The sequence below is a fragment of the Meleagris gallopavo genome, chromosome 1 (genome assembly GCF_905368555.1).
Source record: "Meleagris gallopavo chromosome 1, MGAL_WU_HG_1.1, whole genome shotgun sequence".
Taxonomy (NCBI): Eukaryota; Metazoa; Chordata; class Aves; order Galliformes; family Phasianidae; genus Meleagris; species Meleagris gallopavo.
The window spans coordinates 54,122,714-54,138,915 of NC_139404.1; the positions used below are offsets into that span (position 1 = coordinate 54,122,714).

At 43.9% G+C, this 16,202-nt stretch overlaps 1 protein-coding gene across 1 annotated transcript in view; it reads right to left on the minus strand.

Annotated features, from left to right (window-relative positions):
* Positions 1 to 16,202, minus strand: part of STAB2 (stabilin 2) — an 80,038-nt gene that overhangs the window by 3,675 nt on the left and 60,161 nt on the right. The window contains exons 49-68 of the mRNA XM_085228049.1: positions 15,862 to 15,993; positions 15,478 to 15,537; positions 14,841 to 15,017; positions 14,668 to 14,757; positions 13,721 to 13,867; positions 12,481 to 12,537; positions 11,974 to 12,097; positions 11,520 to 11,669; positions 9,600 to 9,704; positions 9,103 to 9,210; positions 8,479 to 8,672; positions 7,331 to 7,472; positions 6,847 to 6,980; positions 5,896 to 6,061; positions 5,647 to 5,753; positions 5,230 to 5,349; positions 4,208 to 4,366; positions 3,019 to 3,126; positions 1,603 to 1,731; positions 448 to 567 (exon numbers count right to left, since the gene is read on the minus strand). Of these exons, the coding sequence (XP_085084175.1) occupies positions 448 to 567; positions 1,603 to 1,731; positions 3,019 to 3,126; positions 4,208 to 4,366; positions 5,230 to 5,349; positions 5,647 to 5,753; positions 5,896 to 6,061; positions 6,847 to 6,980; positions 7,331 to 7,472; positions 8,479 to 8,672; positions 9,103 to 9,210; positions 9,600 to 9,704; positions 11,520 to 11,669; positions 11,974 to 12,097; positions 12,481 to 12,537; positions 13,721 to 13,867; positions 14,668 to 14,757; positions 14,841 to 15,017; positions 15,478 to 15,537; positions 15,862 to 15,993 (2,529 nt within the window). The remainder of the gene's footprint in view (positions 1 to 447; positions 568 to 1,602; positions 1,732 to 3,018; positions 3,127 to 4,207; positions 4,367 to 5,229; positions 5,350 to 5,646; positions 5,754 to 5,895; positions 6,062 to 6,846; positions 6,981 to 7,330; positions 7,473 to 8,478; positions 8,673 to 9,102; positions 9,211 to 9,599; positions 9,705 to 11,519; positions 11,670 to 11,973; positions 12,098 to 12,480; positions 12,538 to 13,720; positions 13,868 to 14,667; positions 14,758 to 14,840; positions 15,018 to 15,477; positions 15,538 to 15,861; positions 15,994 to 16,202) is intronic.

Sequence of the window (16,202 nt, forward strand, 5' to 3'; positions counted from 1 at the left end):
CACTAGTCATTACTTAGAATTGTAGAATCACTTGGGCTGGAAAAGATCTCTGAGATCATCTTGACTCAACCCCACCATGCCCACTGATGATGTCCTCAGTGCCACCTCCACACGGTTCTGGAACACCTCCAGGGACGGTGACTCCACCACCTCCCTGGGCAGCCTGTGCCACTGCAGCACCGCTCTTTCTGGGAAGAAATGTTTCCTAATATCCAAGCTGAACCTCCTCTGGAGCAAATTAAGGCTATTATCTCTTGTCCTACTTGAGACAGAGCTATAGACCGTAGCCTCATTTTAGCTCCAAGTGAGGATACCCCATTCCTGGCAGGGCTGAGATAGAAAAGCCAGGAATTTCAACAATATTTTTTCCAAGTGGATTTTTTCCTTTATAAGATCACCTCTTTTACAATGATCTTAGTTGTGTCCCAAATAAAATTTAACACTTACTGAGAAAAGATCGTAAGTAGGTTCTGATGGAGTCAGTGCAGAAGAACTTTCGTATGAGGGGTTGGTGATATTTGAAGGCAGGGGCTTGTCCAGTGATGTTACATCAGCTTCGTCTTTTGACTACATAAAATAACACAGATGACCTTAAAATCCATCCTTCTCCTACGGTGCCTTAAGTGGGGCACTTAACCTTCTCTACTGACTAGTGCAGTGCTGTGAATGAACTGGCTTTATCGTCTAAGTCTGTGTCTCCAGGCATGAACTCTGCACTGGGTGCCGTGTTGTCTTGGGTCACTTAATGTTCAAACATTTTCCCCCCCCTTCTTAAGTCACTGTGAAGAACAGGACAGGAAATACTGCACTGGCATTGTGCATAGCATGAAAAGTACGTGTTTGTTCTTAAGTGTGCTTGCTGCTGTGATATAAAACGCAAGCATTTCCTCTGGTTCATGGCTCCTTTATTATATCTAGAGTACTATACGTATATACAGAAGCCAGAATAGGAGGGAGTTTCTGATTGATTTCTTTGGGATCGATTTTGTAACACTTTTTTTTTGTCACGCTTCCTTGTCTCTGGAGAGCTTGGCTTCTACTCGCTGATTCTGCATCATCAAGATGCTCTGTTAGGCTAACAAAGTTAGAGAAAGCAAGCATGAGAGCACATCAGTATAAGAATTTATACTTCTCAGTCTGCTCTGATTTGCTTGTCTCTCAATACAGCCTTTTTTCCCTATCAAATGTCTGAACCCCAAGAGCTATAAAACTATTAGCAGTGCCATGGAAGGGAGGGGATGAGAGTAAATTCACCTCTAAGTGGTTCAACTGATCTCCTTCCCTAAAGCTGACATTTTTGGAAACAAAGCCTTCTGCATTGGTGCTGTTCAGATGTAAACATTTGGCCAGGCCTTGTTGTTGGTAGTGTCAGCGAGAGCAGGAGCCCTGGTAGTGCCCCCCAGTGTGGTGCAGCTGGCAAAGTAACTGAGTTCCCAAGCCAAATGTGCGAGCCTTTGTCATGTGTGTGAACAGTTCAAGCGAAAAGTGATCTGCAACGTTTCTTAATGAGATGTAAGGATAACTTGGAGCCTGTGAGATCTGAAAAGCGCAGAGGGGTCTGGGAAGTGCGGAGTGCTTGCCTTGCACTCCTCTGCCTCTTACCTTGAAGTGCTGGAAGCTTGTGCTTTTCTTCCTGAATCGGAGGTACGAGTATCCGATGAAGGCCATGACTCCAATAACCAGGCAGATGCCAAAGAATATCCCTGTCCCTGTACTGGCATGGAGATGAGCCTGGAAGCGTGGACAGGGTGAGCTATGGGGTGTGCACTGATTGCCTGCCAGCACCCCAGCACTGTGATGTCTCCCTGAGCTACGCCTGAAGACCTCAGCTGCTTCTGTGGTGGAGTTCCCTGCTACGTGATCCCCAGAGACCTTTGAAAATGACCTTCTGATAATAACTGCAAACTAGAATTTGGGCGCTACATACTGAACAATGGTTTTGGTACAGCTTCAGCTTGTTTGTGTTTTGAAATATCCAGAATAGACCGTTTTATGCATATGCATAACTTCTTAATAAATTCCTAGGAAAAGAGCTGAAAAAAATTTACATGTAATCTGGATTTAGCCTATATGGGAAGAATTTTCAAATTGGGTTGGTGGTTTGCCTTCTGCAGCCCTGTGGCCTGATACAAAATGCAGTCCTGAAGGGAATTGCAGGTTTTGTGCTGGTGATAATTGTGTCTGAAGGTTCTAGGGTGCTCTGGATGTAGTTTCCCAACCACTGTACTCTTTGCTGGTAATCCTAGGAGTGAAGAGGTGTCTCCAGTGGGGAAGAGACTCTGGCTTTTCTCTATTATGTCTCTGTGTCCTTCTCCTTAGAGAAAGGGTTTCTACATATATGCTGGCAAAAACAATCCCTTAATTATCCTGACCTATATACACTCTGCACTGAAGTATAGTGCAGTTGTATAGCTAACTATTAGAATATCTTTGGTTGCCCACCTGCATTTGAGTTATGAAGAAAAATAATATGTACAGTATTATCACCGTGGTGCTATGGACTGACAGAAATGGTGTGTTATTTTGAATCGAGTGAAAGGGCCCAAAGGAAGTGAGAGCAGCCCTTTCTGCACTGTGTTGCTTTGCCATGTGCTGTTGGGTTTGGCTTGGCTACTCTTCCTCACGGATGGGATAACTGGAACCATGGCAGGAATTTATGTGTGCAAAAAAAATAATCTGAGTTTTCAAAACACTTTGTTTTGGAAAGGAAGAAGTGCGAAAACCAACAGTAACAAGTTTTCCTCAGAAGCTTGAAAGATGCTCTTGGGAAAATTCAAAGGGATCTTTATAAAATCTTGGATGAGTGCAAAACAGCTGAAGATATTGAATTGAATTGAAAAAAAAATATGGGAAGAACAAGTTTTGCTACCTCTCACCCTCTGAATTTCTTTCAATATAACCTTTTAAACTGAAACTGTATATATGGGGGGGAAACTGGGAATATATGAATATCAGAAATTAATTTGGGATATAACCCACAGCCACCTCCCACTACCCCAGAAGTCCCTATGTACTTACAGGTGCTGGCGGAGCCCTCAGAGGCTCTGAAATGACATGGATTATCCCATTGGAAGCGACTATATCCCACTCAACAATAGCACTTCCATCCACATATCTGGTCTCAGTCTACCAGGAGAGAGAACAATGAGATCTGAGCTCTGGCCCTCCTGCCTTGGGAGCTTATTTCCCCAGCTGCTGTGTTAGATACTGACACACTGAGAGAAATCACTGGTGGGCTCACAGCACTGCCCCACTGGACATCTGCTTAGGATGATCCCAGGCTTGTCATGGCTCTCCCGCATGTAGAATAGCCTTCATCCTTACCCTCTATACTGCCTGCAGGCTTTTCTTTCTTTCTTTCTTTCTTTCTTTCTTTTTTTTTCTCCTCTACTGGAAAGTTACCAACAAACTTCACGAATGTAAGTGTCTTTAATGACACTGTTCCCTCCTGTAACCCTGCCTGTCTGAAAGAACGGTTGACCCAGGGCAGTATCCCCGTGCTGCAACGCCTTCAGGCAGTCTGAGCTGCATCCTTTGTGTTGTGCATGTTGGAGTGTGGCTGCTTGCAGATGTGTATATTCGCAGTTTGCCAGCTGCTATCATAATCATGGAATCATAAAATCATTACAGTTGGAAAAGACCTCTAAGGTCATTCAGTCCAATCACCAGCCCATCCCCACCGTGCCCACTGACCACGTCCCTCAGTGCCACATTCACACTGTTCTGGAACACCTCCAGGGATGGTGACTCTACCACCTTCCTGGGCAGCCCGTGCCACTGCAGCACCATTCTTTTGGAGGAGAGATCCAACCTAATATCCAACCTAAACCTCCCCTGGAGTAATGTGAGGCCATTACCTCTTATCCTGTCACTCATACTTGGGAGAAGAGGCCAATCCTTACTTCACTACAACTTTAGGTCATTGTAGAGAGCAATAAGGTCTCTCCTGAGCTCCTCTTCTTCAGACTGAACCATCCCTGTTTCCTTAGCTTCTCCCCATAAGACTTGCGCTCCAGAAAGTTCTACTGCCCTTCTTTGGACATGCTCCAGTCCTAGCTCTGCCCACCCTAGGAGCACCAGTCTTCTCAGTTCAGCCTCTTATTGTTGCTGGCTGTAACCTCACAGTGTTGCTCCCCAGATCAGCACGTTAGCTGATTAGAGGGTATAGGATGAGAGAGAAAAAGCTGGGGATTTCTTACAAAGGTACCTGTTCAGTGGAAGGAGCTTGGTATTCTTTTCCCCTGTTGTCTGTAATTAGAAGTTTTTCCCCAAGACGAGTCAGGAGAGTGGTTCCATTGGTCAGGTCTTCATAAAACACGATACTGGCATTAGATAAATGATACTCAATGTCTCGACCAGAAAGTGTCTAAAAATCAGAAAGAAATACAAGGAATGTTAATCAGGTCCTTTAATCCACTGGATTTATCTCCAGTCAGAGTGCCTGTGACCTTTTTCCTCTCTGCTATTAATGTTTCAGCAAGTGCAGTACAGGACAGGGTCTATTGGGAAACCTGCATGCGAACAGTGGGGAGGATCCTCCAACCCTGCTGACCTTTGGCTGCTGCAGGCTACATCTTGGCTATGCTGGCACAAAGGTTTTTATTCTCTTCTGACCTGAAGTGATGGGCCTTGTAGATAGTCAAAATAGCCTGAAGCAAGGCAGAGCTTAAACTCGTAGGAATTGAAACCTCTTGTGTGCTGCTTTTAATAAGTGCACAGCCTTATACCTGAGTGGCTTATCACTTTGGGACAGGTGGAGAAATCCTGACCTCATCTCCGTGGCTGAGGGTGCACCTCGACTGTTGGAGGCAATGTTTCATGGAAGGAAGGAAAAAAGGACAGGCACAGGAATGAAGCTAGGACTAGCCTTCTTTGAAGCATTTGCAAGAAATATCAGAAGTACTGCTTTCTTTGAATAACCAAGTTTAATGAAGCCAGGGAAGATTTCATGTCAGACACCTTTACAGCTGGATGACTAAAATCCCTGATGGAAAATTCTTTGGGGTGACTCAGACTTTCAGTAACTTAGTATTCCTGACTACAGAAGGAAAGCAGAGTGTGTGAAATTAACTCTTCCAGAAGCACAGTTCAAGCTATATGAGACTACAAAGAAATCGTGCCATACAAATACTGTTTTTTAGTTGAGATTGCATCAAGATAGAGAAACCCATGAGTGGCTGTTCAGAAAGTGCTATTAAAATGAAGAAAGAAAAGTGAGAACACCCTTGCCTGATTTTCCCTTAATCCACTATCATTTGGAGCGAAGAGTGTGGCATGCACTGACAGGTCAGTGAGGTACCGCAGGAATGCTCTCCCTTTCCGAGAGCTGTTGGAGTAAGCCATGATTTTCTGCGCAGAAACAAAATTCAGCTTTAGTGAAAGGCAACTGCGAGATAAAAAGATGTCATATGAGTAACAATAAAGAGGTTTTGCTTTCTGTCCCCTACACTGGCTGCGGACAACAGCCAGTAGTGAGGTACTAAGGGACATAGTGGACATAGTTTAGTGGGGAAATATTGGTGGTAGGTAGGTAGTTGAACTGGATGATCTTGGAGGTCTTTTTCAACCTTGGTGGTTCTATGAATCTATGACAGTGTTTGGGTGCCAAGACAGCCTGGTTATCCCTGTGCCTGTGGCAGGCCATACCTCCAGGAAGTTTGTGAGCGTGGGGAAGGACATCAGCACTTGCAGCAGGTTCCCACTGCAGGAGGAGCCGTCCCCCACGTAGCCTGGCCTGCAGGTGCAGTTCACTTCTGGAATGCACAAACACAGACAGCTATATGGGCCAGTACCCTTTTCTAGGCAGTTTTGGTTCTCCTTGTTCTTGGCTGCCAAAAGTACTCAAAATAGGGCTGCCGCTCCCCTTTGCAGCGAGGCTGAGACAGCCATTCTCACCTTTTTCCCTGTAGCAGAAGACATCCCATGTTTCACTCAGGTTGACCCTTCTCCCGTAGTCCACAATGCCGACGTACCCGGCGCCACAGTTTGGTGATGAGAAGGCAGTAGGGTAGCCCACCCTTTGGCCATCCAGCCAGCCAGCTGCACACAGGTGGTACCGCGCCTGCAAGGCCATGAGGGAGAGAACATGGGGAGAGCTGGGTTGTGGGGCCAGAGCTGCTGATGGACAGGGACAGCATCTGACACCCCCCAGCCCATTTTTGGAAATCTGAGTGAACTCCCTGCTTTGCAGCTTCCTCTGCTTTTGCTGCTCCCTGCCCTTCCAGCCCTTCTGTTGCTGCAGAAGGAGTCTGGCTGTGGTCCAGCCTCATATTTTGTGAAAAATGTCTCTCAACCACGAGCATCTTCCTTCCTTCCTTCCTTCTGCAGATGGGAAGGAGGCAGAATGTCACAGACTGGCTCACCCTACTGAAAAGAAGTTTTACAAACCTGATGTGTGATGATGCTTATACCACTGACATCAATCATGTGTTGTCTACAGCACACTCAAGAAAAAGAGCGTGGAAATGGCTCTGCTAAATTAACAGTAATCCTAGAACATTACATTAATAAAAATAATAAAATCCAAACATAGATCTAACTCGTACATTTCGTATAGAAGAGCTAACAATTACAACTCTCATGAAAACCCTCTGCAAGTCTGACTTTATTCTCTGGAAAATTGGAAGCAAAAATTTGGCAACTGAATTGTTTTCAGTGCTGTATGAGCAGGCACGAGCCCCATAACCAGTCTGAAAACTGCTCCCAGGCAAACATGGGGTGGCAGAGGGGAAGAAAGGTTAGAACACAAAACTTATTGGCACTGAGCAACCCCCTTGCTCCTCCTTCTCCATTTACACCGTGGATAAATCCACACCAGGGACTCCTCCTGCAGTGAGCCTACATCACCTTCTGTGCGTACAGCAGCTGGTTGTATGTGGCGACAGTGGCTGACTCGTTGGCACAGGCTTCCTTTGCCTTCTCGTACGTCATTTTGTACTGCCCCTGGGGGGACCGTAAATGGAAAACTCCAACTGTCGTGTCTGCAAAGAGAGAGACAGACAAGCTCTTCCCGATGGGCTTCCATTTCTGGATTAAAAATCAAATGTGCAATAGGAAATATCTGTGACTTTTACGAAATATAGTTAGGACAGATGGGGAATCATGGGTAATATTTCTACCTGGAATGCCTTCATCTATTGCTTCATAAACCCAGTATTGCAAAAGTATTTAATGTTCTAAGCTGAGTCGTACTTACATCTCATTGCTTCCAGTGGATATAAATAGAGGACTGGGGAATCTTACAGACACGAGGATCCAGGCTACACCCACTGACATCAGTGCAGTGGCATGGGGACATGGACCTTTCTGTCCCATGGTGTGCCATCCTCACCTTGGAAGTGGAGATCGGTGCAGTCTGCATCAGGGTGGCACTGCCCGTTGTTCTGCAAGCAGCGGTCAAGAGGAAACTGCATCACTGAGCAGTTCAGCCCATCACCGATGTAGTTGTTTTTACAGTCGCACTTGCGTTTGTCCTGGTTGGGGGGAGAATAAAAAAAGCCAAGCCAAGTATTTCACTGACACAGAAGTGGTATTTCACACAACATACTGAACTGTTGGAAAAATGTCACTTGATACAGCCAGGAATGGGCAAACAGAAAAGTTGCTACTAACAACCGCGATTCAACAGACTGCAAACTGTCACTGTTGTTTCTTCTTTTAGGCAAAACATTTATGCACATACCTAAGTGTTTTGTTAAATAAATGCCAAGGCATAATTCCATCCACAAAGCTAATAATGTGAGCTGGGGAATTATATGACATGTAATTAAGACAAACGGATGACACACCAATCAAAATTACATCTAAGTGACAGCAAGTGGAAGCATGACAGGAATTTAGCAATCCACTGATCGTAATAAATTGAGAACTATAAACTGAGGAAGCTGACACAACCAGAGACTGTGATGGTTAGCAGCTGGAATGGATTAACAGCGAGGCTCTTCTAGATAGTTCTTGGAAGACACATCAGGCAAACCACCAAAATGGAACAGATACATGATCCCAAAAGCACCAAGACAAATGCTGGATCAAATCACTGCCATGAGTTTTCCTCAAGCTTTGATCTTTCATGCCAAGAATCACACGGCTGCAGACCTAAGTGTCCTAAGTGTCTGATCAACCAAAAAGTGATGTTATTCTCCCAACTGTCCCTAGGTTTAGACACCAATATACACACACAGTTTCATGCTGCCAAACTTCTATTGCAAATAAGGATAGCCAAGAAGGGAGAGCTACAAAAGAGGACAGACAAACTACGCATGCAAAACATTCTACCTACTGTAGCACCCTTTTCCTCAGCTCTCATCTGAAAGCATGCCAAAATGTACATGGAAAGTAGATTGGAGTCACATAACAATTGTTCTGGGAAACAGGGGGCTCTGAGAGGCAGAGAGTGTGATCCAGCTGGGAAGAAGACTTGTTGGCACCAGGAAGAAGTGTCTCAGACTTCCCTATGAAGACCCAAATCATTCAACTTACAGGCCCTATGACAGTGCAAATAGCATGTTCATGGCAGCCTCCATTGAACCCATCGGCGCAAGGGTTTATAGGAAGACATGTGAAGCCGTCTCCTTTGTATCCCTTCTGACAGTTGCAGAAGATCTTCACCCCAAGCTGTGTGCAGTTGGCTGCCTTGTGGCAGCCACCATTGTTTTGTTTGCAGAGGTCTGCAGCTGTGCAAGGAAAAGAAAATGCATGAGTAAAGTTTGCTTTTAAAGAGTTTGTTCCTCTAAAGGCAAACCACCTCCAGTTTGTTTTTTTAAGGCACATTAAAAATACTAGAACATCTCTTTGGGTAAAAATACTATTTGAGTTTCCTGAGGCACTCCTGCAGTTGCACCATAGCTATCCCTTAGGGCTCTGAAGCCCTTAGCAGATACTCTTGCTTTAAGAGACATAGCACCAACACCCGGAGATTCTGCTTTGCCTCTTGGCAGCCCAGAAGAGCTGCCTTTAGGGTCTCTGCTCCATCCAAGGTGAATTTGGAGGATGTGAGAAACCTGGCTTGAAAGTGACTGTTACTGCAGTGATGCTACTGGGGAGCTGCTTTGCCTAGAGCCAGAAGATGATTCCGTAAGTGCAGTACTGTGAGAGGGAGCTCACCTGTGCACGTGATTCCATCCCCATTGTAAAGTGGCTTGCACTGGCATGTATTGTTCTCCATGCAGACAGCGTTGGCAGAGCAGCTTGGAGAACACACTGGTGGCAAGGCTGTGGGGAAGGCAAAACAGCTGGGATGTAGATGTTATTTGCATTGCAATACTTTTGCTTCACATATATAGGAACACCCTCATACAAGTCTTGCTAACCAGAAAACTTGTACAATTTTTTTATGACTGATTAACTCTTCGGTAGTACCTTCCAGGGAGGGAAGCACTCATATTCCTATCTCATGGAGGGGAGACAGGGAGGTGAAGGGATTTGCTCACAATCTGGAGCAGCGTTAGGGATGCTGCTTTTGGGACTCTCTTAGTCTCCAGCGAGAGCTTCTGGCATTATCAGCATTTTTTCACTCTCATCTATGCAACACCTCTGTTGAGTTGTGAACGCTATCAGCACCTATCTCCAAGTAACAGAGTTCAGGGAGCAGAGGCAGATACCCAGCTTGTTTTCACAGAGCCGGCCAGTCCATCCCGTCTCACAGAAACATCGTCCTGTGCCTGAATATCCTTCCTCACACTGCCCGTTGTTCTTGCATTCACAGGCTGCAAAAGAAATGCATAAAGATCATTTGCAGAGTTGTCGCTGGGAAAGCAGAACATATTCTCATAGAGAAGCCTTCCTTAGACTCTCAGTTTAGGTACATTATTACCTAGAAATAACTTAGCTAAGTTTGACCTCACAGTTTTTCATCATGAGTTGAGTCATACAGAGGACCTGACTGCCCACAGTTGGTTGGACAGCCTCCATTCTCAGAGGTTCTCAAGTCCTTTCTACTCTGAACTGCATGATCTAAGCTTAGAGCTAACTCTGCTTTGGGCACGGGTTGGACTTGAGACCTCTTGACATTCCTTGCAACATGAATTATCCTATGATCTTATGGCTGTAGAACTAGCATTAGTTCAATGTGCCTTTGAAAATGAATATTGACCTGCATAGTGATAGGAGTAAAAAAACCTCTCACAGAACTACAGCAGGAAGGAGCTAATGGCTGAGGTGAAGACTCAGCCTGATTCTGTCCTAATAAGCAACAGCTTCAAGTTGTAGGGAAGCCCTCAGCTGGAGAGCACTGTGGCCTATGGGAAGAAAGAGTTTGGTTGCTGTGCAGGAGAAGGTCGGTCTGATTAAGAAAGTCAAATATGAGGTAAGTAAGCTATGCTGTAAAATATGGGTAAGTTACACGTAATGTCTTTTTTAGGTTTTATTTATTTTTGCTTATGGCTTCCTTTTTTTTATGGCATGTTACCCATTGTGCCCTAGGGGTTCCTTTAATCTACAGGTGATGTTTTTCTCTGCTCTTTTGGTGCTATAATTACTTATATACTGAGTCTGTCTTAAAACATTATTGATAGCTCTCTGTTTTATAATGTAATGAAGAACCATCCTTTCTTGCCTCATTTCACTTTCTCACATATTCTTGTTTAAAGAAGGTAATGATGTGAGATTTGGTCAGACTTTGATTCTGTGAAAACCTGTTTCTGCTGTAAAGGAATTTCACCCTTTGGCTTTCTTCCATTTAGTTTGGTTACCTGATTCTTACTCAACATAAGTACATATTGAAAAGAAGTGGCTGTAAGACTTTTTTCCTGCTCAGTACCACAGTCTGAGTTTCAGAAAAGCAATTCTCATAGAGTTTGTGCTACAATGTGCTGTAAGATGGATAAGCTGGTGATGTGAGTATTCCTGAGCAAGATGTGTTACTTTAATCCTAAAGATGTCCAGCTTCTAACCTCCAACCCTGTGTGTCTTGTGAGTGCTGCAGGTGTACACAGTTAGAATGGAAGAGTTAACATCCAAACTTCTAATTTGAAGGCTTTATGTTGGGAAAACATTTAAGTTTAAGAGATGTTGTTGATCCTCTTTTCACCTAAGTTACATTTTAAACCACATCCAAGTGGATAGATGAGCAGTTTCTTGTCTGCCGTCCCTCTTCACAAACTGATTTCAACTCAGTGTCCTTTTCCTTCTCTTTTGCAAAAGCAGTGCATGGCCTTGGCCTCCTGTGATCCTTGAGGGGCCATTTTGCTAACTAAAATACTGACCAGTCCTGTATGAGAATGAGAGGGAAAGCAGTGCTGTAGTTGATACACCTTGATGACTGAGGCTCTGATTCCATTCCACGTCACTCATATACCATGCGAAAATAGGACCTCTGCACAGAAAACTAAGAACACCTCTGTCCTCGCTGCCTTTTCCTCCCTTTTGAGACCTTGCATCATCCCTCTGCATGAGGAGATGCTCAAGAGAAATGCTAGTGTTGAAAGGAGGAAGCATTTTTTTTGTTTGCTCAAAACCATATAATAGACAAAATGGTTCAGACTTGAGGTGGGCAGTAGTATGGAAATGAAACATAGACATACGCCTGCAGCTGGAGCCATATCTGCCTGGCAAGCACAGCTCACATGAAGTTCCGTTGAAGCCACTGTAGCAGTGGCACTCTCCTGTGCCAGTGTAGCCATCGTCACAGTAGCCATGGCTATTGCATGGTGTCTCTGGACCCCCTGGGCAAGCTGAAAGGTCAAAAAAAAGGGAATGAGAGAATACTAATTTAAAAACTGGATATTGAGCTCAAGCACATGTTTATCCATTGCCACTGTTCATTATTAATTGTTTCGTAAAATCTTAAACAAAAATAATGCCTGTAAATGAATCTCTCCTTGGGTTTGTACAAACAGCTATGACAGCTTTGACAGCAAATTTCATGCTCTGAGATCCCCGAGGTGCTTCTACAAATCCTGTCAGAAAGGTGCTATGCACCCTTCCAGCCTCAGAAGGCACTGGCCTTCCTGTCTTTCTCACTGGGTGCTGCCCTACCTTGGCAGTCGGGCCCGAAGTACCCCTTGCAGCACTTGGCCGTATGGATGACCATGGAGCAGTTCCTGCGGCAGCCATCCCTCCGTAGCCCATAGGAATCATATGTGCAGCGGTAGATCCCTTCCTGAGCATTGTGCGTGGCAGTGCAGAGAGGTAGAAAACATAGGAAGATGAGTGCTATGTGGAGGTTTGATTATTTTTTAATCACCGTTTCTGATATGCATTGAATTAAAATATAATGTAAGAAGCCTCCATTTTTCCCATACAGCTTGCTAAGCTTGGCTAATGAGGGACTGATCAGAAGCACTTGCTACAAGAGATGCCATATGAGACCAACAGTCATCCCACGCCCAGCATGCCTTCAGACAGCTTTATGTTATCATATAAGACCATGGTTTCACTGTTGAGTTTTCCCTCTTTTTGCCAAGCAACTTATTCCAGTTTGCGTGTATGAAGTACAGAAATGAGCAAGTTTGGCCGCTGAAATGCAAGATTTTAATGTATTACCTTTGGTTTTGTTCCTGGAGGGCATTTGGCACCACTGAAGCAGCTAGCACAGTACCCCTGTTGTACAAAATGAAAAGAAAAATAAGCATACTGCCAACAAAAGGCTATTTTGAGTAGACAAAAAGTGTCTGTTTTGTGTGAGCAGTAAATATGAGCAGAAAAGAATGTGGGTTTATCAAGCTTGAGACAGAATATAGTTTTGGAGAAAGGAGAGAACAACAACAAAATAGTTGTATTGATTTATTGCCCCAAAGTGCAAGAAATGAATGTTTGTCTCAGAAAAAACCTACTCCCGATCCAAACAAGTAAGAAAATGAGATGGTAGATATTCTTTAAAAAAATATTCACCTGGGGCGCATAAGATCTGGGTGTATAATTTGAAGTATTGGTAATTGGTTACTTCTTGGGAAGCACAGGCATTCTGGGGGTATGACATCCATTTCAATTAACAAAATAAGGAAACAAGAGGTAACTGAAGCAGATGGACTATGCAAAGTTGTTGTCAGTTGTTTCCTGACTGAAATATGAATTCCAATATATTTTTAGAATGATTACATGAAATTCTATTTACTTCTAAGTGATTTTTTTTAATATGTTTTGAATTAAGCTAAAGTAAATTTGGTCTTTAAACCATTTTAAAATGTTTTGGTTTGGAAATAATGAAATTAACAGGAATTTCAGAAGCAAAATCACAATCTGGGGAGCAAAGGTGGATGCAAAGTTGCCCAAGTCTAACAGGAAATTTGTGTTTCATCACCTTTACTTTGTCCTCTTCTAGCACCAAATGCCCACTCTCTGAAAAATGCCATCAGTAGGGTATTTTAGGTCAGTGATGAATCTCATAAAACTTCCATTTCTATCTGGAAGCTAACATGGCCCTTTCTGGCAGTGCAAGTGTGCCCTGCGTGTGCTGTGAACATCTGAAGATTGGTGGGTTTCAAAACTTCCTGATTGTAGGACATGTTGAAGTTCATGGAATAAATTTCATCCATGCTAACTGTGACAATTTAGGTGTGTTGAGTGTTATTTCTATGAAAGCAAGAAATGTGAGACCAAGAGCCTGTCTCCAACAAGTGTGATAGAAACAAAGCATAGGTGAAGGCAACCTGAAGTGATGGAACCTAATCTCGCTAGTGCCAAAGCTGCTGAGAGCATTGACCCATGTCCTTCTGCAGGCAGGGTTTGGCCCATGGGCTGGGCTTTTGGTGAGTGATACTATGACAGAAACAGATGGACTAACCATGATGTCCACAGTGAAGAAACTGTCACAGCGGCCCCCCAGGCTGGGGTCCATCAGCAGGCAGTCTATGCCGTAGGCAATGCCCCCATCAAATTCCAGCTGCCGCTGCACAATCTTGCACTGTCTGTCATTCAGGAAAAGTGTGCCCTGAGAGAGGAGATGGGGAGAGAGTGTGACAAATGGTGAGGCAGTTTTCTGTGGGGCCAGACCGGATCCAGATTCTGAATAGGAATCAGGGAAGATTCTCCCCTTTACGAATGCTCCTGATGTGCAGTGGTGTGTCAAGCTGTCCTGTAGGTAATGTTGATGCCTGCAGGCTCTTGAAACCACATTAATTTCTTTTCCTAGGGTTCACAGTGCTAAAACCTCACTGTTGGGAAGATCTTTTTCGTTTCCTCTAGTGGACTGGCCTACCTCAAGTGCATTTTGGCCTGGCCACATTTTCAGAGGCAGATGCTTGTCAGAGAACATGTGAGTACGATCTGATATGTTTGCAGAGAAAAAATGCTGCTGTTTTGGCTTAATGGGTTGCATGCATACCTACAATCTTAGTCTGTAAGTGATTACAAACCAGAGTTTGCACCCAGATGCTGTATTTACAAGGTTTCTGCCAAAGCCAGGTTCATCCTAATAGTTTGTATTTCATTTTAGGAGAAGTCACTGTGCTAGTATTTATCTTTTCAGCTTACTGAGAGCTGTTTTGTAGAAATAGCATCTTACAGGAGAGAAAATGACAACTCTAAAAACTCTTGCAAACCAACTGGCATGCTGAAATGGGTAGGGTGGATGCACCAGTTTTGTGGCTGTTGACATGGATTGAAAACAAGCAATTGAGTTTTGGTGTCACTGATCATTTGTAGGCTCTGTACACAGGCACAGCAGGGTCTATTTGAGCTGATTCCATGGCAGAGGTGAGGGGTGAAGGTGCTGGCATGGAAAATACTTACGATCTCTTTGTTATCCCCACAGCTAATACTGAGGTTGGAGCCCTGCAGAGTCTTCAGCAAGGTGGAGTGGGGGAGTTGGTAGGCTAATATCTGGGAAGGAAGCAAAGAGATGTGTGTGTTCAGACTCGCTTGTTTCAACCTAGGCAATGCTCCTAAAAAAGCATAGGTCTCACCTCAGCATTGCGGACAATGTGGAATTTGAGATACTGCACCAGTTTGTCCGTGTTGGACTTCTTGAAGAGGAAGTCCTGCTGCTCCTGGGGCAGACTGCGGATAGCTGCATCCGTGGGCCAGAAGAGTGTCACAGGTTTGTGAATGGGATCGTTGATCAGCCCAAGCAATTTGTTTTTCTGCAACATGCAAAATACTTCTCTGCATGCGTGTAATTAATGCTCTCTCTAAAACGATGTTGACCCTATAAGGTGAATATTGGAATAACTGGGATGCAGTGGTTACTGGCTTGCAAATGTTGTGACTTTGAAAACTACTGCTGAGTTGCCCAAGTTGAGCTATACGACCCAATTCTCTGAAGTGCTTCAGCTGTCCACCAAAAGTCAGGCTGAGGGCCCAGCTAAGAGGTGAAAGACATATTTGGTTTGAACACTGGTCATATGATCTGACTTACTGTAGGACAGAGTGGATCTGGGAGGTGAAAGCTGGCTGTAAGTTTTTGGCTCCACTGAGGAGCACCCTTTCAGTGATGTTCTGTGCCATGTTGGTGTCCTTTTTTCTTATTCTTATTTTTTTTAAAAAAAGCATTTTAAACATGTTCCTAATTGCTGCTGACTCTTGTGCACTTACTGCACTTACCTCTAGCAAATTGCTGAACAGGACATATCCATGTTTGGCTGCAACCATTTCAAGGCTTTCCTACAAAGAAAGCAGTAGCCAGTAGATTAATGTAATAAATACATTATAAATGTATTTAAAACACAGATTTTTTTTTTTTTTTTTTTAAATTATGAAAGCCATTGAAGAAGCCCCATGCAGAAGTCCTCTCACACTATTCTTAGCATTAATGTACTTCCTGAATGAATTTTAAATATAGCATTTAACTTCTTGGGCAGTGTCAAACTATTTTTATGGAAGGTCTTCTTCGTATCACTACTTTATGTAACACTTGCATAGTAACAACAGTTACTGTTAGGTAGTATAAAAGCCCTGTAGTTGAGAATGACTATGAGGTGCACTTACCCTCTTAGAGCCTGGGGGGAAATCCTGAATGTGTGATGGGACCAGGATTTGGTTTATGACATGAATCACGCCATTTGTACCAACAGTGTCACTGGATATAATTTCAGCTTTATTGTTCAAATACAGAGAGTTCTGAAAAGGCAATTAAAAATATTTTCTGTGGGCTCTTATTGGATGGTAAGGCTGCTGCCAAATTTCTTTGGCATGGTGTCTTTATGTGCAAGCATGATAAGCAAGGAAAACAATGGAACCAAACCCCAGAGTTGAAAACTCTCAAAGGAAGGAGAGTTCTCTTAAAGGAACTCTCAAAGCAAGGTTGACACAACTTCAGTGTTAACATG